Raw genomic sequence first — 23962 nt, 5'->3', positions numbered from 1 at the left:
TGCCACTGCCAAAAAAAACAAAGAGTTTGTTCCGACAATGGAGAGCCAGAGCCAGAGCTCGTGCCTGTCGTACGAGAAGATCAACGGCGTCGCCAGCTGGCTTGGGACCCACGTTGCCTCCGCCTTCTTCACCTCCCTCGAGCGCTGCTCCTGCATCAACCTCTCCACCTCCGACGACCAGGAAACCAACCCCGAGGAGGCCCACGACCGCCCCCTCATGCTCTTCGCCTCCCGCTCCGTCAACCTCAGCGACCACCGCCCTCACTACATTTTTTCCTCTTCCTCCGCCTCCTCCTCCTTCTCCTCCTCCACCCCCCCACCAAAAGACGTCGTCAACCTCCCCGTCTGAACGGGTGCATCGGGTCAACTGGGGTCGTTTTTGCTTCTTCTCTCTCTCTCTCTAGGATTATATTTTCTTCATGAAGTTTTGTTTTTTTTTTTTTTTTCGATTTATTGGGGTTGGTTTGTATGATTAAATTCAAAATGTTTTTCTTGCTGGTGAATTTGTTTGCCTGGATGTGATGTGTTGTTGTAAACATGTAACAGTTAACGTGGACTGGTAAAAAAGGAGGTCTCCTCTCGTTTCTGTTTGATGGGTTCTTTTTCGCCTTGATATATTGATTGCATGGTTGGCATGATCTGAAACTGTATCTCTATGCGTTGTTTGTTGCTTCTCTTCCAAGGGATGTGCAATTGGTGTCCATGGGAAGGAAGAAGACAAGTCCTTCTGGGAATTTTAAGGGTTTTCATAGACGTTTCCCGACCGTTGCAAAGCGGGGGCTTTGTTGGTTCGGGATCGTTCTTTATTTGGTTTCTATTGTGATTATTCTATAGAGAATAATGTGTGTTTTTGAATGTGAAATTGTGAATGAGTTAGTCAAGAACGTTTAGTAAATGTGGGTTGGATCAGTTAGTTAAAACAGTATAATATGATTTTAAAATACATTGGAGTTTGAATATCCCATATCGAGGAATGGCAAAAGATGGCGAGTTCTGGTCGTGTCATAGTAGTTCGCTTGCCTCTTTACTATAGAGTTTGAATCCCTATCTCATGAATGACGAAAGATGACATGTGATGGGTTAAACAAGTTGGTGATGGCATGAGTAGTGTGCTTGCCTCTTATGGTCTTACCACTTGAGTTTGAATTCCCAACCTCGTAAGCTGTCAAAAGACAACAAATATGTTGGTTAGTCCAATTAGTTAAAACAAGACGACATTTTGAACTCAAGTTAGAATTCTCCATCTCATAGAATGCCGATTGACGAGGCTGAGGGATGTATTAGATTGGACAATTGGATCACTCATTTTGGGCCTATGGATAGGCCTTGTTTCGGACTTAGGTTTCATAATGTTCGAGGAATGGGTTGGATATATGGGCTACGTATCACCCAATATTTGCAACAAGGCCAACAGATATCAATGAACATGCTAATCCGACTTCCCCTTCTCTTGAAGGTGTTTTTTTGCTCACCACCCTCAAATAACGGCAATGCTCACCATTTTATTTATCTTCATTAAACGAGTTTAAATTTTAAAATTTGTTCTCAGTAGCACGCACTGTCATGTCAAAAACTAAAACACGACATTACATTTTAGGTTTGGGAATTGAACTAGTAAAAAGTGGCGTCCCCGGTGCAGGCAAGTAATTTTGGGTCCAACTTAGGAAGACGCATCAATTGTGTAATTGTATAGTTTTCTACCGTAGTATTACCATTCAGTTTCGAGTATGAACATGCAGGAAAAAACCACATGAATATTCCACTTACAAATGAGAAAGAAAATTTGCAGTTTACATTAACTAAATCTCAAAAGGTATTCCTGTTAAGTTAACAAAATCGCTACCGATTCGAGCCTAGACTAAGCTGGTGTTAGACTAAACTGACCGTGTAAGTATACAAGGGTCTACGTCGAAGAAAACCCAGTTAGGAGTGCTCATCCATGGACTCGAGCCACAAATCGTATTCCTGTTAGAGAAGTCTTCTCCGAAAGAGTGGATAGTCTGAGTTTTCCAGCCCCTGGCTGAGGCAACGAGCCACTTCGGACGAAATGGATTCCTGCACATTCCCACTGGCAGCCAAAGCTCATCGACCCTACCATGAAACGGACAAGATTTGGCAGACAAACAATTCAATCATTCTGACCGGCGAACACGATGGAATGGTGGAGTTCCCCACCATCTTTTTCCCAAACGAATTCCAGCCACCAGCGCTTGAATCCCTATCCATCTTAGAGAACAAAGATGTTCTACAAGGCCCACAGGCACCTGCATTATATAGATGTCATATCTCATTGGCTTTCTCCTAACAAATGACTTCACATCTAAAATTTGAGCACCGGCAGACCAAAAGCATCCCACATTGATTATAATTAAACTATCCGGACAAGCTAACCTTGGCCACTGGCTGATCCCGAATTGGATTACATTACAACCGTGGAATATCAGCCACCTGTCGGGACATAAAATGGCCCCATCGGAGAACCAAATCTGTCATCGATCGTGCACATGCCTGCTAGAAATGTCAACTTGACCCTGTTGTGGCCATTGATGCTGCCGAACGTGATGTCACTCATCAATCCGTTAGATTGGTGTCTTGTAATAGGACTAAGCAGGCACTACGCGATAAGAGTGCTGCAGAGGGGATAGCTACAATTCTCTGAAAACCATGCTGAAGACCACTATAGTATCAAGCGGGTACTGGTAAACCATAATTGTGGAACGATCTGATCCGTCCATCCCATCCTGCAGTAACAATAACCATACCCCATGCATGAGAACTGGATGTGTTCTGGCAAGAAGTTTTAAAAAACTTGTACTCGGATATGAGCATAGTAGATTGGTTTGCAAGTGGGCTCCAAGTTGGAAGCTTCTCCTCTGGCCAAGTTGCAGATCCCTTCGGGATAGAATCAAGGAAAGAATCTTGGCTGAGAGAAAAACATGCAGGTGAGGAAAAAGGTAGAGCCTCCTGTAAATTCTCATCAGCAGCCTGAAATTGCCTCTCATTTTCTATGGTCCCACATTTAAATCCAGACCAAGGTATCGCCACAGAAACATTCGTGGAAAAGCGCTCACAAGATCTGATCTTTTTTGCCTGAGAGAGAACTCGTTCTTCATGATTATTGCAGTTCCATACATATACACTAGAATCCTCACTAACCGAGACTATATGTTTCCCATCTGAAGTGAAGGTAGCAGATGTCTGGTTCCCTGCATTTCGTTGTCCTGAAAGAGACGAGAGACAAGGTTTAGAAAAGAGAAATGTATGAAATTCATCAGTCAGATGCTAAAACAGAGAACAAAACTCGTTTGCATGCTAACATTTGCATCAAATTTTCTTATGATATGCACAATGGAAAATCAGAGTGGTGGAAACCAATAAAAAAAAGAAACTATTACAAATAAAAACACCAAGTTATGCAACTACCGGCATACTTGCCGACCACAGTAAGACCATGAAGAATTCTGACTCGTGAATCGGCCGTAGTGACCATCACCTTGCTCGAATCTTGTGGGAAAAACTGTATAAAATAACAAAAATTACTGAACTTCAGATCCCAGATGGATAGGTAAAGTGATGTGTAAAAGAAAACAAAACCGAAAACAACGCAGGGAGGAAGTAACTACCTGGAAGCCTGTAATCCTTCTGCACGGAGACTTCTTTTTACTTTGCAAGCATAATTGAGCATCCAATTGCAAAAGATTATCTGCTCCAAGACACACATAACTACTTTATCAGTACAAGCTCAAAGTGAGCACGGGCACCTACTCAGTTTCTAGGCAAAGGAGGTGAACAAAACGGAGGAGGGTGAGGAATGCAGGTGTAGAATGTCAAAGCATACCTGATATATTATAAAAGCGGCAACTGCCTGTCATTGAGCCAACAATTCCTCCCTGCGGTGTTTGAATAACCATTACTTAATATGTGAGCATACATATACATCTCCTACATAACTGAAGGGCAAGAAAATCACCAAACCTGCCCATCAGGGTAATAGCACACCACAGTAACTATATCTCTTACGTCACTCCAATCAACAACTTGGCAGCAAGAAATTCCCCAAATACGTACTTTGCCATCTATTGAACCACTGATGAAGTAATTCTCATCCACTGGATTAAATTGAACACTGGTCACTGCACGATACCAACGAAAAATAGTAAGAGGTCAACTCCATACACTAAGATAAGAGACCAGGATCTTCCAGTTCTATATAATCATAGACAATACAAGAAGCTCACCATAATTACTATGGGAAAAGACTTTGAGGCAACTGCCGCATCCAACTTGCCAAAGACGAACAGTTTTGTCAATAGAAGATGACAGAAGATACTGCATTCAGAACAAATTAACACAAAACCAAATCAAACATTCTGCCATGTATCAGTAAAATGATAAATATTTTCCAGATTACTAGAAATTTAGCTGCAATAAAAATAATCACTTACATTACTACTTGACCAAGAGAGATCCAATATATCATCACCATGCCCATGAAACTCATGCAATGGTTTCTCCAATATCCGGAAGACTTTAGGAGGAAAAATAACACATGCTGAATCCGATGTTTTCCTAAGGCTACTTGATTTGCCTATTTTATCCTTCTCCGAAAATAGTGGATTTAGTTCAGAGAGATGATTCACTGTGAAGTAAATGCAGGATGGATCAATTTTCGGAATGTCATGTTCATTACATCTCTCATTCTCCACTACTTGCCAGACTCGCACAATCCCATCTTCGCCACCACTCGCTAAGTATTGTCCATCGGGACTGAATTTCATTGCCAAAATTGCGCCCTCATGTGCCTGGATATCTTGCCCCATGTGAAGAGCTGAAAGTTCCTTCAACCGCTTCCTGCACTGGTGAACCTTAACTCTTTGTGCCCTGAATCCCATGATTGCAGCATTGCCATTGTGTGCCAATTCATCATCCTCCCCATGCGTATCAACAAGGCATGTGATTGACCGCAACCTACTCAACCACCCCTTCTTAACTCTCTTCAGTATCCCAGCTCTAGCGTTCGCCTCCTCCATTCGATTCTCCATCAATTGTTGAGACAATGAAGATGAAGAACACGGAGTGCGCTTAGACTCTTCGGTCACTTCTTGACCTTCACGTACATTCGGATCCAGCCTCACTTCATCTGCATTACACTCCAAAGGCTTCCCTAAATTCCCATCTCTACATGCAGAATCATCCTTCCAATCCAACTCAATTGAGGTATTGGAATGGTCATTACACCGACATGACACAAATGACCGACTCAAACAAAACTCATCCTCAAAACATGAGGTGGTTCTCAACACAGCCCCACTACTCTCTCCAACTCTCTCAACCACCCCTGCTACATCACTCGTTATTTCCACAGAATTCTCCCCCAAACTTTGATCTACGCTCAGTCCCATCCACTCCAGAAACTTGGCCCGCCGGTCCTTAACACTTCCCGGGGTTCTATTCCACAAATCATAGGGAAAACCAGCCGGAACCCAATTGATGAAGGAAGAATTGGAATCGAATGTCTCAATGGTTTCAGACCCTGCATCGGATGTCGATGCAATTTCCTCTTCTGCATCAAAGAATCCACAATCTTCTTCCTCTCCGCTAAAGCTACCCATTATTCTTTGAGTTCAACCCATCAGATTCCACATCAAGAAACCAGCATTATATACCCCAGGCAACGTGCCAAAATGTAATCCCCCTCCACACAAGCAACCCTATGGAGTAAGAGAAACTACACAAAATTCAAATAAAAAAAAAACACCATTAACACAGAATCCAAGAGCAGTTCAACACAAAATACTTGCTAAATTAAACAAATATGGTAACTTTAGCAGTAAAACAAAAACCAAGGGATCCATCATGGATCCCAATCCACACCCATTGAACCTGGTCTTCCACCACGTATAAAAATCACAATAAAATATGCACAAAACCCCCAAACGAAAATTAAAAACAACCCAAATTCTCAAAAAGAAAAACACTTTCCAGCACACGGATGAAAACCCATTTGCAGAATTCGATGATCATGTGATTACAAATTTACAATCGAATTAACGAGCCAAAAAATTAATTAAGGAAATTAAATACTGGTTTAAGCAAAAGGGTGAAATTTGGTTACATGGGTTTGGTTTTCTATGAGATTCATATGCAACTGGGGAGGGTATAGATCGAAGCAGCCATGTGTAAATTTTGGAGCTTTTGGGGACTCTCGCTCGCTCGAGGAAGCAAAGGAGCACTCGCTCTACACAGAAATGAGAAAGAAATAAAATTTAGTAAATTAAAAAGAAAAAAAAAAGTAGAGAAATATTCAGGGGCAAAACAGGAAAACGGACGAGGGGTCTTGATATTCGTGAGCTGATGGCCCGAGAAACGAGATTTCGAGAGTAGAAGGATCAAGGATGTGCTTCTGCTTGTGTTTTGTGTTTGTGTTTTTTTTCTCTCTCTAGACTCTATCTGTTTCTCTGTCTACAAAATAAAATGGTAATTTTGTCTTTTAGATGAAATTTTTTTTTACCAAATTAGAGTGGAGCTTTTTGTGATGCTGCTAGCTAGCTAGGGAGAGTAAAACAAAATGAATGAAGTATAAACACTTCGTTTACAAACGTCGGTAAATCAATTGATCAAAGTAATATGTTCATCACGTTATAAATTTCATACGCTATAAATTTGAGTTCGAATATTCTTGTTGTAAGTAAAAATAATTTAGAAATTACAATATAATGTCCGTTTTGTTTAATTAAAAGAAAAAAATATGCTCTTGCTATTTATCACGCAAATCATGAACCATATTTAAAATAGTCCATCGAATCCGATTATGGCAATGAAAACATGCGCAACCTTTAACCATTTTTATTAATTGCACCCATATATTGACCTTTTATATGTTGAATTTCAAGCCAGCCTTTCATTTTCTTTTTAATGGATTAATCATATGAAATACGTCGTGGCAAAACCACTAGTTTATCTTTTTTTTTTTTTTTTTTTAAATCTTATAAAAAAAATTCCAAATAATCAATGGACTTTCGACCCTTTTTTATGATCATTGATATTGATACGATTTTATAGATCTTTGCCATATACAGTGGAGGAACCAAATATTGTTGCTTTCAACCCTTTTTTTCTGAAATACTTGGCTTTTGATTCTCTTTTTGGGATTGGTTGATCGGAAAGCTCGGGCAATAGTAGGACATTCCATAAAAAAATTTCTGATCCGCTATAAAATAAAAATCCCATTAGGTTGACTTCATTTTAATGGGTTTTTGTTTGGGAAGGGGAGGATGAGTGTTCATTTTTTTTAATAGTAAGTGTAGTGGTATGAATTTGGTACGTCAGTTTCGGAATGAAATTTACTTCGAATTTATGTGTTTGAAGTTCGCGGATCAAGAGATTCGGACCGATCCAGAGAGAAAGAATGAAATCTGAATTGTTCAAGTTTTTTAGTTTATGTGAAATAATGGTCAATGAGATGGACTAATGGGGGGCATTAGAATTGATAATCTTTCTCATAGAACCATAAATAATTCAGAACTTTAATGATAATCTCCTGATATCGTTCATTTTAACGAAAAATCATATTTTTACACTAAAAAGTCAATTCTATTACTATTCACTTTACCCTTTATTTTGTTTTTACCGTTAAAACTAAAAGTTTTTAAACTCTTTTTATTAGTTTTCTTAAATAATTTAGTGAAAGACAATATTGGTATTTGCTACCCAATTGACTAAGTGAAATTTATTTTAATTTTAGACTAACCTTTGGGCATGGGCAATTAAACCTACGCAGAGTCTCAGACAGAGGTCAAACTGGAATATCCTGGAGGATGTCACCTGTAAGATGAGGGCATGGGTTCTGCATGGGTTCCATGCAATGCGTCCATCGAATCAATGATTTTGTCTCTGCGGATTTTCATCCGTTTTTAAGACGATTTCCATGCGATTATCCATTAATTATGCAGATTTACTGCGTTAAAAAATTAATAAAAAATGCGTATTTAGGAAAATGATTTAGGTTTTATTGCATGCACTCTTAGAAATCACGTTAATTAGTTCCAGTTAATTACTGAGGATTTGCAGGTGGGTAATAATTATTTAATAATAAATATAGCGTGGTTGAAAAATGAAAAAGAAATAGGATTAGTACAAATCAAGTGGCTTTGCATTAGGTTATGTCGCTGTTAAGGCCATACAAACTCTTAAAAGTCAAAAAGTAAAAGTCGGCTTGTTTCCGTTAAACCAGGCAGTTTACTTAAAAAACTATTTCATGTGTTTCAGTTTGTAGCTAAACAAACCCTAGTAGTAGTCGGGAGGCAGCACAGCCTTTGTTTTATTTGCATTGATATCCTAAACTCTTTGACCATGTCTTAATTAACGTGCCAGAGGGTAAGTTTTTGGCCTTCTGGTTGCGGTCACTCTTCTTTCTGAGAATGAGAGTTTTTGCAACGGTTATGATTTACTATGGATTTTTGGATTTTCAAGTGACAACTGTTGTTTAAATTTGAGGTGGTGTTTTTATGATTTGTGCACTTAGTAATGATTATGTGCAGAAAATTTGATATTTGTTGGAGTTGACTTGTAATATAGTTTTTTGTGGAGGATTGCAAGATCATCAAAAGCGATGCGGTCTTTCCTTTGTGTGGTCGTTGCAATGGTTTGAGGGGTTCACAATCATGTTTTCTTGTCGTTGTAAGGTCTTCAGGTGATAATACGTGTTTACCTTGTGTGTCTTGGTGGTGCTAGGTCCGGCTTATAGGACTTAGGGCTTGTGAGCTTATATTTTCCGTTGGTTTGGTGTGAGTCTTCCATTATTAAAGAATTGTCCATTTGAAGAGTTTATTTTTGTTGCGTCATTTATTTTTTATTTTGTTTTGGTTGTGCTTTTGTGTTTGTTCGACTGATAATTAAAGGACTATAAGGACATCTTCATGATGTCTCATAATTGGGCTTCTTTTCCAAGGTTTTAAAAAAAGTTAGGCACTAGTCGAGCGGTGGGCTAACGCCTAGCGCCTAGCGCCTAGCGCCTAGGCGGATTTAGGTAAATTTCTTGTATATCTTGTAAATAAATACATATTGACACTTACAAAAAATTATACTTGTATGAAATTCATGGATAAGATAATAAAAGAATGATAAAATGCAAAAAGAGTATCCAACAAGTCCAAAATTTAAAAACACATTAAGCATATATGTCATATAACCATAGTGAGGAGTATTGTAGGATGACACATGTACAACAAGTTCACAATTTAAAACAACATAAAATGGAAAATAGGAGGAAAATAAGGAAATTTAGTAATGTAAGATACTTATTTTTAGCATCCCGGAATTTAAGTTGATACACAACACACCTATTCTATAAAATTAACAAAATTTCAAGGTATAATTAGAACTTAGACTTCAAACAAATTTCACAAAAAAATATATATATAAAAAAAATAAAAATAAAACACCACCCAACCGCCTAGCACTGCCTAGCCCGCCTGGGCAGTCGCCTAGAGCCACCCTGATTTTTCCAGCCGTTTTGCCCAAAATCGCCTCGGTTCCAAGGCGCCTAACGCCTAGGCGGCCGCCTATGGTGTTTTTTAGAACATTGTTCTTTTCCCAAAGAGCGTCGTTTTTTGCAAGTTCATCATAAAGTGACTCAAAAATTTATGCTCGTAACGTCATCTTTCTATTTGGTTAGGAGTACATTTTTGCTCACCACCATTTTGTGTAGTGTATGCTCACCACCCTATTTATCACCGTTAAATGAGTTTGAATTTTGAGATTTGTGCCTATCCACTACATGAAGCTCGAAATTCAAATTCATCTAACTGTGATGAATATGGTGGTGAGCATACACCACACTAAATGGTGGTGAGCAAAAATTATATGAAGTATGTTTTGTATTGTCTTTCTATTGTGTTTATAATCATATAAAATTATATTCTTGATAGAAGACATTGTTCATTTTATTTGACTAATGAAATATTTTTTTTCTTAAAAAAAAAATAACGTGCAAGAGGAGAGGCTTCTTTTATAAATTAACCTGCAAATTAAACGAGGAAAAAATGATAAGTTAACTAATTAAACTAATTATTTTTAAGGGAATTATTATTAGCATTTCAAAATTTTTATTCTACACTTCAAACTTTCTATATTATGAAAGAAAAATACACTTTGTGAAGAGTATAGAATGAAAATTTTGAAGTACGAATAACACTTTTCATTTTTAATCATATAATTTACTAAAATAAGGAAAATTTGAGTCCTGACTAGTTATGAACTAACAAAACTCGTGAGTAGGCGGCCTTTTTGTATTGTTTTCTTTGAATGTGATTTGTAAAAGTCACTAGACACACTTGCTTTTATGTATAATAAAGTGAAACATTTACACTTACGATTTACCTTTAGCTTCTACGACTTTAAGTAATTGGTGCCAATTGGCCAACATCATCATCATTCATCTTTTTGGATTAGGATTAAGCGTATAAAATTACCATTCTACCACACACACACACATATATAGGATCGAGGAGATCCAAGTTTTAACCGCTTATTTACGACTATGTCTTCGAAATTTAAAAGCATTATCACTTTACATAAAAAACTTGAATTGTGTCACTTAACACCTTGAAACTTAAATTGTCTAACTAGTTCCCAGAAACTCAAATTAGTCTTACTTTGTCCTATGTCGTCCAAGTTTGTTAACGAACCTGTTAAAATTTCTGACATGGCAAAAAAAGTTCTGATCAATCTATTAGAAATGAGTTTACCCTAATCCTAAACCTATATAGTTCTTATCAACATTGATCATGCAATTGGGAACTTGTTAATTGTATCTTTCTTGGTGCTAGGATCAAGAAAAGGGTACTTATATTATCAGGAATTAGAGTTGGTAACGAGTAACATGCATCATGCATGAGCAAATACTTGCCTCGACATGACGCTATATATAATATGTAAATTCAAAACTATGATTGCGAATAAGCATAAATCCATCAAATCGAGTGTTTAATTATATTCAAAACATTCATCCTCGCATATATGCAGGGCATACGCATGGAAGAAATTTGCGGTTCATGCTTCTTCGGTATCTGACAATATGTTCTGTCCACACATGCTTGGAACCAAACATAAAGTTCCACGTGGCATGTAATCCACGTATCAAAAGTTGGTGTACCAACAAATAATATAACGATCGAAATACTTTAGGGTTTCATTATTGAGGAGCCAACATTACAACTCCAAAATTGGTTAGCCTGCATTTTTATGAGTTGGAACTTGTAAAGTTGTAAATGCAACAGCCATAGAGGTACTTTACGTGTACGTAGCCGATGTTTGTGTGTGTATAGGTCCAGTTTCTTGGTAGAGATTACACTCTACTCTTTAGAGAGTGGAATACATATATAGCGTAGTACTATCGTATTGTTCGTATGGTGACCAAGTATAGCCTACATTACCAATAGTTATGTGTTTTTGCCCTTTTTTTTGGCTCTAGATGCTATAAGGGCTGTTATATAAACGATACATGATTATCACAAAATGAGCGTTCTGTCAATCTCTCGTATGTGGACAACGAAGCGAAATCCCTCATAAGAATGAACTTGTATATATATTCAATGTATATTTCAAATTTTGATTCATGCATGAGATTGGGGTCTGCCCTGTTTGCTTAGGCATGCAAATAAACATTAATTTCCATCGAGAAAGATCCCCGCGGCCACCAAGATATCTATCTTAATTTAATCATAGTTCTCGCATTTTAGTCCATGGTTTTGGAACTAGATCATTTCCAGACTTTACTGTTCAAAGCTTAAAGATCGTAAACTTGAGCTTTTAGTTTGTGTGAAAAAGAGATCATAACTCTTAATTTGTGTAAGGTGTAATAACAAAATAAGTTAATAAGGACAGTTAAATTCAACTTTAATGACCCAAATTACCTGATTCTTAGGTTCGGACAATGAAATTCGGAAAATACCGATTTCTATGGTTTTTCATGGCGGTTTGTCCTTGTAAGTTGTGATTCTCTTAACGGTTGACCCATACTTTGATTTTTATTTTTTAATTGTTTGGTGAACTGTTTAATTAGAACTTTGACATTGCATGCATGGATCAATATTTGGAGGGAACTTGTCAATCTCTCCCGGTTGGTGCGTGGCAACGTGGGTGTACATATTTATCATCGAAAAGGCCTCCCTTTCCCCTTGCTAGCTAACTTGGCACATGCATGGTGCCTTATATTAGTCCATAAATTGCCTGCCGACATCGATTAAATTATATATAAATATGTATTAGGTTTGTTGGTAGAGAAAATTATGTATGTGATAATCATCTGTACAAGTGTGCATGTATAGTTTTATGTTTATTTTCTCCTTCCATTGATGCGTCCGGGCCGACAATTGATGAACTAACCTTTAAGTAATTAATGGCTTCATACTATGTACAATCATCATTCAAATTATAGATGAGGGTTGGGCCTTTAAGTAATTAATGGCTTCATACTATGTACAATCATCATTCAAATTATAGATGAGGGTTGGATATGTTAGACATGACGACGTATTTTTTCAGCACTCATGTTCGAATCACTCTTTTTAGAAAATTTGAAGAATAATATACATATAAAATCGTATGATGAGGTGTAGATCTTGGTTTAGTCCAGTTTGTTATAGTAATATGCTTCATTCTTTGCACTCAAGTTTGAATATTCATTCCAATAATTTGAATAAAATTTATATAATTATAGTATTATTTGTTAAAATTTTGATATAATAAAGGTAAATTAAGATCAATTAAAAGTTTGATTTCGTATAAAGTAATAAAATAAAGAAGAGCTAAAATTATGTCTTATATAAATATCCACACCCGAAACTTCTAATTCATTTCATACAAAAATAATTAAGTTTCCATTGATTAATCTACCAAGATTTAGAGAGATATGTCAACGGTCCAGTCCTAAACCCGTTAATTTTGTTTTCGACGTAATTAACCACATGTGCAACTCAATAAGAGTGAGATTTTATCACTATCGACCTCATCACCATTAAAAATAAAACCATGCAATATAAGTTATGTATCAATTAGTCATGTTTCAAATGTGAAACTCATTATTCAACATAGCCCAACTAGCACTTGTATAATGGGGTTATGAATATGGGTTTTTCTTGGACTACCAAGGTTAATGCTTCTGCATCATATATGACCTACACACGCACTAACAAAGGTGGATGCATTGTATACAAGTGAAAGTGATGAAAACATGTTGGCATTGGTACAATGTTAGCCCAATCAGTTGACTTTTGATGTAAAGACACACAAAATCTATCAATATCCATATCGAGAGAAGTACATTTGTAAGGCGTAGGCGACGGACAACATGCGAATATTCCTCAAATAACCCTTGTTGGTCTCAAAGAATGGAAGAAGCTAGGTTAACCGAAAGATGGTTATCGTAACCCTAATAATCTAGCTTATTAAACTCTTTACCACAACAGCCAAATTGAAGATGCACGAACCAAATTATAAGCCTTTAATCTTACGACTCTTATCTGTCAAGAAATGAGAAAAAGCATGAAAAACGTGAAGTGAAAACTACAAGTCCTACAACAAATCACAAGTGGGACATTTTAAGATTGTGATGATATGATATTGATGTGTTTGGAATTCTGGGACTGACCATTCATATAGTTCCACGGCTATTGGTCCTTTCTCGGATATATTTTAGTAACTAAAACTTGAGTGATCGAGTCTTTGAGGTGTGGCAATGGGTTGTGATTAGCTTTACTCATTTAAACGCGTCTCGTTCGGGCTAAATTATAAATCAAATTTGATCAACCCGCAAAAGGAGAGAAAAGTTATCAGTGTTATATATGTTTTTTTTGTAAAATATTTTTTTTTTTAACAAATGATATTATCTACACTAAGAGGGTGAGAGAGTGAGTTAAGTCTCACAATGGGCTAGCCATAATAATTTGGTTCAAATTCGTCTGTGACGAGAATTAAACCTAAGACCTCGCTTACAAGTGAAGAGGAATATCACTAAACCATAGTACATAGTGGCTTGTAAAACAATATTTTAAACTACTCAAATTTACGACTATAACTCAAATTCGGATATAATAGAGAGAGCATTGCCCTAATTAACTTATCACATTTGTGTGTTTTTTTAATTTATTATTTTTAAGGAAGGGCGAAGAGTTCGAAGCTATCATAATAATTTAAGAGAATATGGAGTTTCGAAGCCCATAAGCATGGGTAGAAAATAAACAGTCAACACCTTATTCTCTAAGATATTGAACTACACACATACTAATCGTTTACACATCATAACACATATGTTATGTTCAAGAACTTTTTAAATCGTGTAGTGTCTGAAATTATAATCATCATCTTTCTAGCTTGTGGTGTAGATCAAGTGTTAGATAGTTTTCCACCAAACTGGCTGATTGGATTGTATGATTGGGTCCATTTTGTACTGTATTGTTAATTGGTTAGCAGAAAGGAAAATGATCGCTTCGGACAAGTCGCCATTTTACATGGTCCAAAAATCATCAAGCAACCACAACTACATATTGTCAGACGCACTGATGGTACTTATGCTCCATTGAAGGAAATTCTCAATGAAATTGATCTCCTACAGTTAAATCGATTGACACAACGGAAAGTAGCTTAATTTTTTATACATACGTTTAAGGTTTATTATTTTTCGATTTGAGATTTATAGTCTCAATATTCGTGTCATTAGTAAAGTAATTCAATTACAAGCTTACTTGAAAGTGCTTCTTTAAATGTTAAAACACCTTTGGAAACCTAAAACACTTACAATAATTTTGATACGAATAACTTAAAGTATTTATAAATTATAAAAACACTTTTTAGTGCATTATTATGAAAAAAGACACATGTGATAAAGTGCTTCCAAGGTCATTTTTCAAAAAAGCACAAATTTTAGAGAATGCCATTAGACTTTCATCTAAAATAAAAGGTTTAAGCTTTTTAGGTAAAACCATGTTAACTTCCATCCATTATAAAGGAGTAAATAAGGGATGCAAGTTCTATCATAATAAACAACATATTCTTCATACTGTGACAAGTTTATGAACTAATACTCACAAATTTTGATCCGAAAACCAAAGCTCCAATTCAACCAAAGTTCAAACTCAAATGCTTCAATTTTCCCATATGAATAAAATGGCGACCCTAAGCCAACAAAACTCCTTGTTTTGCAAGAGTCGCTAGGAAAAGTAAAGCAAAGAGCCATTTTAGCGTAAGGTCTCCCTTTTTATTCATACGAGAAGTTGAAACATTTGAATTTGAACTTTGATCGAATTGAAGCTTTGGTCTTTAAACAATCTTTGAACTTGAGATCGTCCCTTCAATTTTCTCATATGAATAATTATAAAAAGAAATTGAATGGAACACCCTAATAATTCAATAATCAACCCTTCATTGGGATTGGAGAAGATCTGATGAAAAAATTCTGGTAATAGATACTACCTGTTGGCTGGAGACTCTAAGCACCAAATGTAAGTACACAAAATCCAGTTCAAATTTTCTGAAATTGGACCACAATTAATTGGGGGGTACATGCAGTCACATTAATTATTTGTGTAGCAAGAAATTAGTGTTGTTGGTAGGACCACAATTGTAAGGGTGTGTCTGATCAAGATCTGACGGCAAAAGAAGCTTTTGCAAGCTGATCAGCTACCACTACTGCGGTTATGTTGGCTCCTGATTTTGGATCACTCTAAAAGCTTACAGCTACCAATGGTCCTAAATTGTGCTGCATATTTGAACTAGTTAGTATAATATTGGACATGGCTGCAAGCTGCCCTCATGAATTTCTTCACTCTCAACTCAACCATCGGCCACTTAATATTATGGTTTAATGGTATTCCTATTCATTTGTATTCTCACTAAAGACGAATTTAAACCACATTATTGTTAGCCCATTATGAGGCTAAACACACCTCATACCTTTTAGTGTTGATAATATCGTTTGTTTAAAGAAAAAAAAAATCAACCACCGAACAATTATACATAAGGGAAGAGAGAGGAAGGCTAACAGGAATGAGGATGGACGTACTTATTTCCGTATTTAACAAATATTGGATGAAAATTTCAATTTTTGGTTAAATTTCCTAACAATATTCAACAGAAGAGTTTAAATTTTAATTTTCTTTGAACAATAGTTATCTCCCCAATGACCTATCCGCTGTCACCTCAGTACTATTAATCCGATGTGACCTTTTATTTTGTCTTAGGAATCTTTTCAAAATAAAGAAAAGCAAAAAAAAAAAAAAAAATCGATTTTGAAAAGAAAAAAGAATTCAATTGTTGGTAAAAACTGAACCTGACGTGAATCGAACACGCAACCTTCTGATCTGGAGTCAGACGCGCTACCATTGCGCCACAGATCCCTTGATGTGATTGTCACGGTTGAATAGTACAAGGTGTGAGGAATAGATTTTTATGGTTTTTTGCTTTTATGGTTTTTAATAAAAATGGGCCTGCGTTCGAATTTTAGATATGGGCTGGAGTTATACATGAGGAGGGGCCTAGGCCGAAACTACCCAAACCTAAATTCCAGCTTTGCCCTTTCAAATGTTCATTTTCGTACAAGCAATATTTGAGAAGTTGTCCAAATTAAAAGCTCGAATACAAAAATAAATACTCTTAATCACATAAGCTACAAATCCATTATTTTGCATCAAGACGTTCAAATTTTCATTTGCAATTTCACAATTCTTAACTTTGAATTGAAACAATCAAATACCTGTAGTTAAATACAAACGTAGATTCAGCTAGCTAGCCAAGACAATGTTCCTACCCTTCTGTACCCGAGTTTGAGTCTTACTCCCGTAGAATAGTTTAGAGGACAATATCGTATTGTTAAAATAAAATAGTGGTCTAACAGAAACTGTCATGAGTATTCAGTTAGCCTGTTCCTGTTAGGGCACATTAGCTTCATTGATCATGTCAGGGTACACAAAGAAAAGCTTCATTTAGCTCTTTATCAGTAACATAAACAAAGGCTACACAAAATGCTCAGTTGGGTATTCATTCTCATATCCATTGTAATCATAATACAATCTCTCCCCCTTTGTTATATCTCGATTCGCAATCAGTAAAACCCTAGACTCGCCATTGACATCAAATCTTACACACTTCAAGTTCTGCTTCTTCCTCCCGTCCCTGCACCATACCACAGTAACTTCAGTTGTCACATAGTTATTTACACATGAGGGCAGAATATTAGTTTTGGAACGGGGATAGCTTACGGTGTATGATTATTGATTCCGTTGATGAAGCGCGCAATGTTACCATGCTTGTAGGGACAAATGACAAGGCTTTTTGAAGGTGCAGCTGCTGAAAGCAATGTCATTGTGCTATCTCCATCGTCATTTTCGCGGTTCTTCAGATAATCCACATCTCCAACATATTCTGTGATTATTGTCAAATCCCTTATGTGTTTATCAGCCTCAACTGTGAATCTGTGAATGAATCATTAATACTGAATCAAGGAGTCCAGTTACATCAACTACAAGAGAGAATGTTTTGTTGGTTTGTAAACTCACCCTTCTTTAGGATCGAAAACAACCTCGAGGGGAGGACATTCTCCTCTCTCCATCATGCTTTTGCACAAATTCAACGTTTCAACATCTTCTTTCGACATAACCTGGAAGGCAACAATATCAGAAATGTACCTTTTGGATCACACTCAACTTAATAAGAAATTCGAATACAACATGCTAGAATTTCTCTTCAAGAATAATCAGGACACATCTATGAATTTAACATCATCCTCTTTTCGAGTGCCATACATTTGCAGACTCTTATTGACAAATTCTGCTAATGTACATTGTGTCCAGTTCAGGAACTTGTTCTAAAAATTTTATCGTTCCCATGTTCGGTATGGTAAGATGGAAACCACAGGGAAAATACTGGACATTGTCTACATGCTTTGGAAACTTTTAAGGAACATAACATTTAAAAAGAAACTTAGAAGCAGAATTTCGCCTCAAATAGAGCACACCTTACTAAGAGTAGATTTGGCAGAAAAACGTAAAAGTGCTTATGGATGATAGAAACTCTTTCCAAAGAAGCACTTGCTAAATTTCAACCTGTTTCTAATAAAAACACTTCCATCAGAATAAGCTCACGAGCAGAAGTGCTTCCTACAGAAGCACTCACACTAGACAAGTCATCAAACTGAAAAATAATATGCATCAAATCAGCAGAATCCCAGCAACTAATACAGGTCAAATGCATCAAACAACCTGTCCTAATCAGTTAATTAAACATTTTATTTGTGTTGGAAAAACCACTGTTGAAAATTTACCTGCATTCCTCCTCTCTCAAGAGCTGCACAATTGGCCCACCTGGGCGCCATTCCAGGAATATAAGTGAGCTCATTGCTGAACTCAGTCCCCGTTGCCATCAACGCCGTCGCCAGCGACGCCATCTGCTCCATTCTCCTCGTACAATCCTTGGTCGGAATAAAGGGCAACAATTTCCTCTTCTTCTTCGAGACCACCAAGCCGCTCGCCCGCCTTCGCCTCTTTCGACAATCTACAAACAAAAGAACAAAACTTTCAGAGGAACCCAGAATTAAAACAAGAAAATAAATCCTAATAAACTGATTTTTCATAGAATTTACCTTGATTTATCTTCTGGGGCGATTCTGCAAACCTCTGAATCCGAAAAAAATCGCTGATTTTGGTTTGGTGGAGAGGGAAAGCTGTAAAATCAAGATAAAATGGAATCGAATCAATCAATCAATCACATCCGAGAAAATTCAACATTTAGCTTCCAAAAATCCCAAAATTCAATCTGGGTCAGAATAATTAACGAAAACTAGGGGGGAATTGGGAAATTACATTTGGGTTTTTCGTCGTTGGAGCAGCAAGGGCCGAACCACTTTCCTTTCGGGACTTGAGCAAGGATGGGTCTCAGGCAAAACATGTGGTACCCTCTGTTGCAGCTGCGACCGTCGCACAGGAGGAGCTTCGCCGGAGAGTCACCGGACCCACATTCCTCGCAGGACACGTCCTCGTCGGATTCAGAATCGGATGCGCTGACGTACTCATCGTCCTCGACGATTTGAGCACGAGAAGGAGGCTTCGGGGCTTGTGTTCTTCTCCTCAACGCCACCATTCCCTTCGTTTTTTCCGGGTTCGGGCGAGCGAGGGCGTCGCGTTGTGTTATTTAACCAATGGGGAGATTTCCCGCCCTAATTTGGGTTCGCGGGAAATGAGGTTTGGCGCGCGAGCATGGGGTTGGTTTCTTAATTATTTGGCGCCACTGTTTCCTATCAGGGGTGGGCTTGGGCTGTAATATTTAAGCCTATAAAGTTGTGTGTTTTGGACCTTATTCCACCTTATTTCGGGGACTTTTAATTTGCTTTTTAGCCTCGTTTGACTTTTAATTTGTGCTAATATCCTCCTGTTGTCAATTCTGTCACAATTCTGTTAATTCAATCACGAGCAAAGGCACATACACCTAAAGAGCATTGATCACGTTAAACTAAACAATATCTAAAGAGCATTTTCTATGGTTTGGTGGTATTCCTCTTCACTTATACGTGAGATGTCTTAGGTTAAAATCTCGTAGATGACAAATTCGATACCAAATTAGGTTACCAATTGTGTGGCTTAGTTGAACTCCCCTCCCTGTGTAAAAATATCAATGTACTCTAAAAAAAAAAAAATAAAATAAAAAAAAAAGAAAAGAACAACAGAATGTGTCCGTTTGATAGCCTGTCCCTTCACTCTCATTCCACTCCGCCCGATGGGATTTACCTTCTTTACTTGTTCCACGTGAAAAGATTGTGCGTGCACAATATGTACCTTCGTTATGTATACGTATGTATTTGAGACATAAAATCAATGGCTTACAAAAGAAAATGTGAAAGTTATCCCACTAAAAAGGTGCTAACTATTTGTCCCCTTCCATCACTAGTGTACATACTATTGTTCTAAAAATCTCTACCTAGGCGTTCGACGGTTGATCACTGCTCTAATTAATCCAACAGGCGTTTGAAAATTAAAAAATGACGCCTAAACCTGCTTATTACTTTATAATTTATATGTTATTCTATTTTGTATTAATTTATGTATCACAATACAGTTATGTATTTTTAGCATACGCATACACTTATTATATGATGCATAATAAATTTACTAAAATCCGTCTAGTCCGCCTAAGCTATGCCTAGGCGCTAGACCACAGCTTACCGCCCGATTAGCGTCTACTGTCTTTTAGAACTTTGTTACATACCCAACATAAGTTCATCTGGCGCCCATATTGCAGCATCATTCACCTGAGCTGTCTGAATCAGGAATGATTTTAAAGTAGAATCAGTTGCTGTTCTTGATCACGATACTTATTGCACCAAAGTTTAGTATGAAGGTGTCAACTACCCTGGTCTTGGTGAAAATATTGTAAGAATAAGACTTAAAATTATATATTCCTTGAACAATGGCTATGAGTTTTCTGATAGACCCAACCCCATCCTGCATGTAACCCATTACTGACTATATATAGACAACAGGAAAGCAAGTAACACAACTCCTACAAAGCCATAACGTACAGTACCTGCAACGTTGTTGATGCAGTTTGTATCAATAAACAAGTGATGGTCATTTTGGCTACAAACAAAATGACTGAGAACTTCAGATCGAAAAATGAACCAAAAAACAAGTGATGATCAGACTATCCCCAAGTACAAACCTAGAAGAATAGTTTGTTGTTGTGGGTGGAACTCCATGCGAGCTCCTCACATTAGATCCTTGACTAAGGGTACGGACAACAGCCTTTGGAAGATCATCTTGCGAATAGACATTGGAACCAGAAAGGGACACCTGAAAGACCATGGTGAGCATAGGTATTTTCGTCATTATTTGTACTAGAAGAAGGGTGAGTGAAATCTTACTGCTTATTACAAGTAACAAAACATGGTAATTGAGATTGCAAAAAAATTGTTTCTTGTCACACCTCATCAGCTTGGACAGTGCGAATACGCTTCATCAGGTGCTCTGAATCAGCTGATTGATAATCCATCCCTGTAACACCTGTACGGGTCCGTGGGTGCTTCCAGAAAGCAGCTGCACTAGAAGGCTGCATCCAGGAGGAGCTGCTGCAACAGTAGGGGTGGCGCAAAGAAGGATTAGTGCTTCACATTCACCCAGCAATGGCAGCAGGAGATGGGAAGACAGCAGGTTGAAATGACTGCACAACGATAAATAGTCAACCATATCCAAAGTACCGTTAGAAATTGTTGCACTCTTTTATGCAGATGATTAGGTGCAACTTCCACCAGGGGCACCAATAGGAGAAAATGCGCCAGCCTTTGGAATTGGTCCTATAAGGGGACTATTTCATCCACCTACTCGCCTGAGTTCACTCATTTAACTCGGTCTCTGACTCCTTCAACTCGCTTGTCAACTCGGTTCCCGACTACGACGAGTCGAACGACTTATTTTATGAGTAAATTGAAGGTGATTGATGTCTACAATTTAAATGAGTAAATTGAAGGTGACAGCCATTGTGCACTAGGGTTTCATTGGCCCCGTACGTTGCCATTTATACTATTTTGATGTCTTCTTTTAATTTTTGTTTTGTATGTCTGTAAAATATTCATGCTGAACTGTTTCAAGTAATGTATGTTGTCATCCACATCAATTATCAAAACCCTAACAGAACATGCCCCCACTCTATTTTAGTGATTGATGATGATGCGCACCCATAGGTTATACCTTTCATTTTGTGGCCAAAACCCTTTCTGCCGAAAATGGAGAATATCCTCGTGTCTACAGTAGTTATCACGTGCGGTGACGTTTTATCATTGGAGGATCGATATATCCTCTTGTGTCTATATCACTTATCACATGTCATTCACATTCAAATATGTTTAATCATTCGGATCATATTCAATTTGTTGTTTTTAGCCTTCTCTTCCCGCCCCATAGTTTATAGTTTTCACTTGCTGCAATATATTTCTTGATGTCCCACAATTCATAGAAGTCAGCTTGATCAAGAAATATAGCTATTAATTTATGGGTTTGTTGGATGCTTAAGTGAAATTAGGGGACAAATTATCCTGAGTTAACGGCTTTAACGCACGAAAATCTTTTTCAATTTTCAAGGAGGGAATGTTACAAGCTTAGCAAACTTATCAAATTTTTGTGATGTGTTATAAAATAATGTAATGTGAAACAAACACAGGCCATATAATTTGGGATGATGCTAGAGATACTATATACTTGAATCATATTTTATAGATCACATAATGTGGCGGCTGAAAGTTGAAATTTTTTAAATCACTAAAGAAAGAATTCAATTATCAACCGTCATATTATATTATATGGTTAACAAAATATGGTCCGGAAATATTGCTCCCTAACATTTTCCAATAACTTGGTAAGGTTTGCTTTGTTAATTAATTATATTGTTTGGGTCCTCAAGTAATCCTTTAAATAAAGATTAATGTAACTTTTGGGTTGGGTAAACCAAGGCACCAAGGGTTGATATAATTGGTTAAGTGATTATTTAAAGGGAGTTTTAACGAAAAGTCTACGGTACTGCTCACTTTAACGAAAAATCACATTTTTACACTAAAAAGTCAATCCTGGTACTATTCACTTTACCCCTTATTTTGTCCTTATCATTAAAACTTAAAGTTTTCAAGCCATTTTCATTAGTTTTCCTTTATTTAAATTAATTAACTCAAAAGTGGGAGGAATATTTTAGCCACCTAAACACTACTACGTTACATTTTTCTCTCATATTATAAAACACGTATTTGTTTTTTAAGTAATATATCTCAAAAATAAAATGTATAAATTATGTCGCTCACACGTGAAATAATACATCAAGTAACAAATATTCTGAAAACAAATAAAAATTGTCCAAAAGTAGGCGTCAGGAAGCAATCCAAAAGTAGGTGTTAGGAAGGAAAACATGATATAGATGAAGATATATGGAAAAATCTTACAAGAACAAAAATACTGACTTTGATTCTAACTTTGGTCAAGAATCCATTTGGCGTGGAGGAAGCTTTATTTGCTCTTCAAAGCTTAATGGATAGGAACGTGGTTGAATTTTTGAATGTTTATTTGGGCCCCACGCGTTTGTTTTTCTATTGTAAGTGGGTCCACCTAAGTTGGACCAACCTAGAGAGAGAGGTTATTCTCGTAAAGATGGTGAGGTCCAAAAATGGAATGCTATTTCTGGTATTTAGATTCCAAATTTTCGCTTTAATTAGGAATGCTTTCTCTTTGTTTGTTGCATGCGTATGCAACCCTTTGCCATTGTTGAAACTTGAAAGCTTTTAGTATTCTACTAGTGAAGTTATATACATTTTTACGTTTCGGTAATACTAGGGAGACAAATTATTTAAATTATATTTTGTAAATCATATAACGTGATTGTTGATAATTGAATTATCTTGATTAATATGTTTATTTCATATTTGTGACATGTCACATGGTTTGCAAATTTGATTTAAAAAGTTGGTCTACCTAACATTATTCTTTACGTTTTTTGTCAACCAAAATAAAGTTAAGCATGTGTTTTTCTAATCCAAAACCACATGGAGTCCAACCAGAAAAAGAACAATATAAAGTTCGAATTGGTGTTTTTGTTTCTTCAAAACAAGTTATAGTACGAGAGGCTGAAATCAAAAATAAGACTTCGAGCACAAAGCTTTTAATCACATAACTAGTTGGTTTAATGACTTCGGTCTTTATTTAGCTGGAGGAGATTCTAAGTTCGACTCACAATTATGCGAAAACAATATTAGTCATAATAACTAGTGTGTTCAATACTAATTTGTAGCACAATTTAACAAATTGATGTAAAAATATCTTCATACATATCATATTATTAAAAAAACCACTTAAATTATTACAAGTAATATTCTATATTAATCTACACTAAAAGGAGATCTGCACTAAATTCCTAGTAGTTGATTTAAGTCTTCAAGCAT

The 23962-nt window shown here is 36.8% G+C and overlaps 2 protein-coding genes, 1 long non-coding RNA gene and 1 other non-coding gene across 5 annotated transcripts; all 4 read right to left on the bottom strand.

Annotated features, from left to right (window-relative positions):
* Nucleotides 1-1680: 1680 nt before the first annotated feature.
* Nucleotides 1681-6258, bottom strand: LOC137720235 (uncharacterized). Of its 2 annotated transcripts, XR_011066476.1 has the most exons (9): nt 6116-6258; nt 4446-5728; nt 4239-4329; nt 3976-4133; nt 3839-3890; nt 3624-3703; nt 3424-3517; nt 2392-3221; nt 1681-2264 (listed from the first exon to the last, which is right to left on the bottom strand). XR_011066476.1 is itself a non-coding variant. In XM_068459275.1 (8 exons), exons 2-8 carry the CDS (start codon nt 5610-5612, stop codon nt 2686-2688), a joined length of 2178 nt encoding a protein of 725 aa, XP_068315376.1. In that variant the 5' UTR covers nt 5613-5728; nt 6116-6258; the 3' UTR covers nt 1681-2685. The 2 variants fall into 2 exon arrangements, 1 of the variants encoding a protein (XP_068315376.1); XM_068459275.1 differs by having other exon boundaries at nt 1681-3221.
* Nucleotides 6259-16322: 10064 nt separating this feature from the next.
* Nucleotides 16323-16394, bottom strand: TRNAW-CCA (transfer RNA tryptophan (anticodon CCA)). Its single transcript has one exon. It is a non-coding gene; the product is annotated as a tRNA-Trp (tRNA).
* A 412-nt stretch (nt 16395-16806) lies between these two features.
* On the bottom strand, nt 16807-19288 carry LOC137719423 (histone-lysine N-methyltransferase ATXR6). The gene is made up of 6 exons (XM_068458462.1): nt 18855-19288; nt 18635-18715; nt 18317-18546; nt 17553-17653; nt 17256-17468; nt 16807-17169 (listed from the first exon to the last, which is right to left on the bottom strand). Exons 1-6 carry the CDS (start codon nt 19129-19131, stop codon nt 17010-17012), a joined length of 1062 nt encoding a protein of 353 aa, XP_068314563.1. The 5' UTR covers nt 19132-19288; the 3' UTR covers nt 16807-17009.
* A 797-nt stretch (nt 19289-20085) lies between these two features.
* LOC137719556 (uncharacterized) lies at nt 20086-21393 on the bottom strand. The gene is made up of 3 exons (XR_011066410.1): nt 20971-21393; nt 20707-20837; nt 20086-20571 (listed from the first exon to the last, which is right to left on the bottom strand). It is a non-coding gene; the product is annotated as an uncharacterized lncRNA (long non-coding RNA).
* Nucleotides 21394-23962: the final 2569 nt, after the last annotated feature.

This window comes from Pyrus communis, chromosome 16 (assembly GCF_963583255.1).
Source record: "Pyrus communis chromosome 16, drPyrComm1.1, whole genome shotgun sequence".
NCBI classification, from domain to species: domain Eukaryota; kingdom Viridiplantae; phylum Streptophyta; class Magnoliopsida; order Rosales; family Rosaceae; genus Pyrus; species Pyrus communis.
Note: the sequence above shows the minus strand (reverse complement) of the source record. Positions and strands in the feature narration are given on the sequence as shown.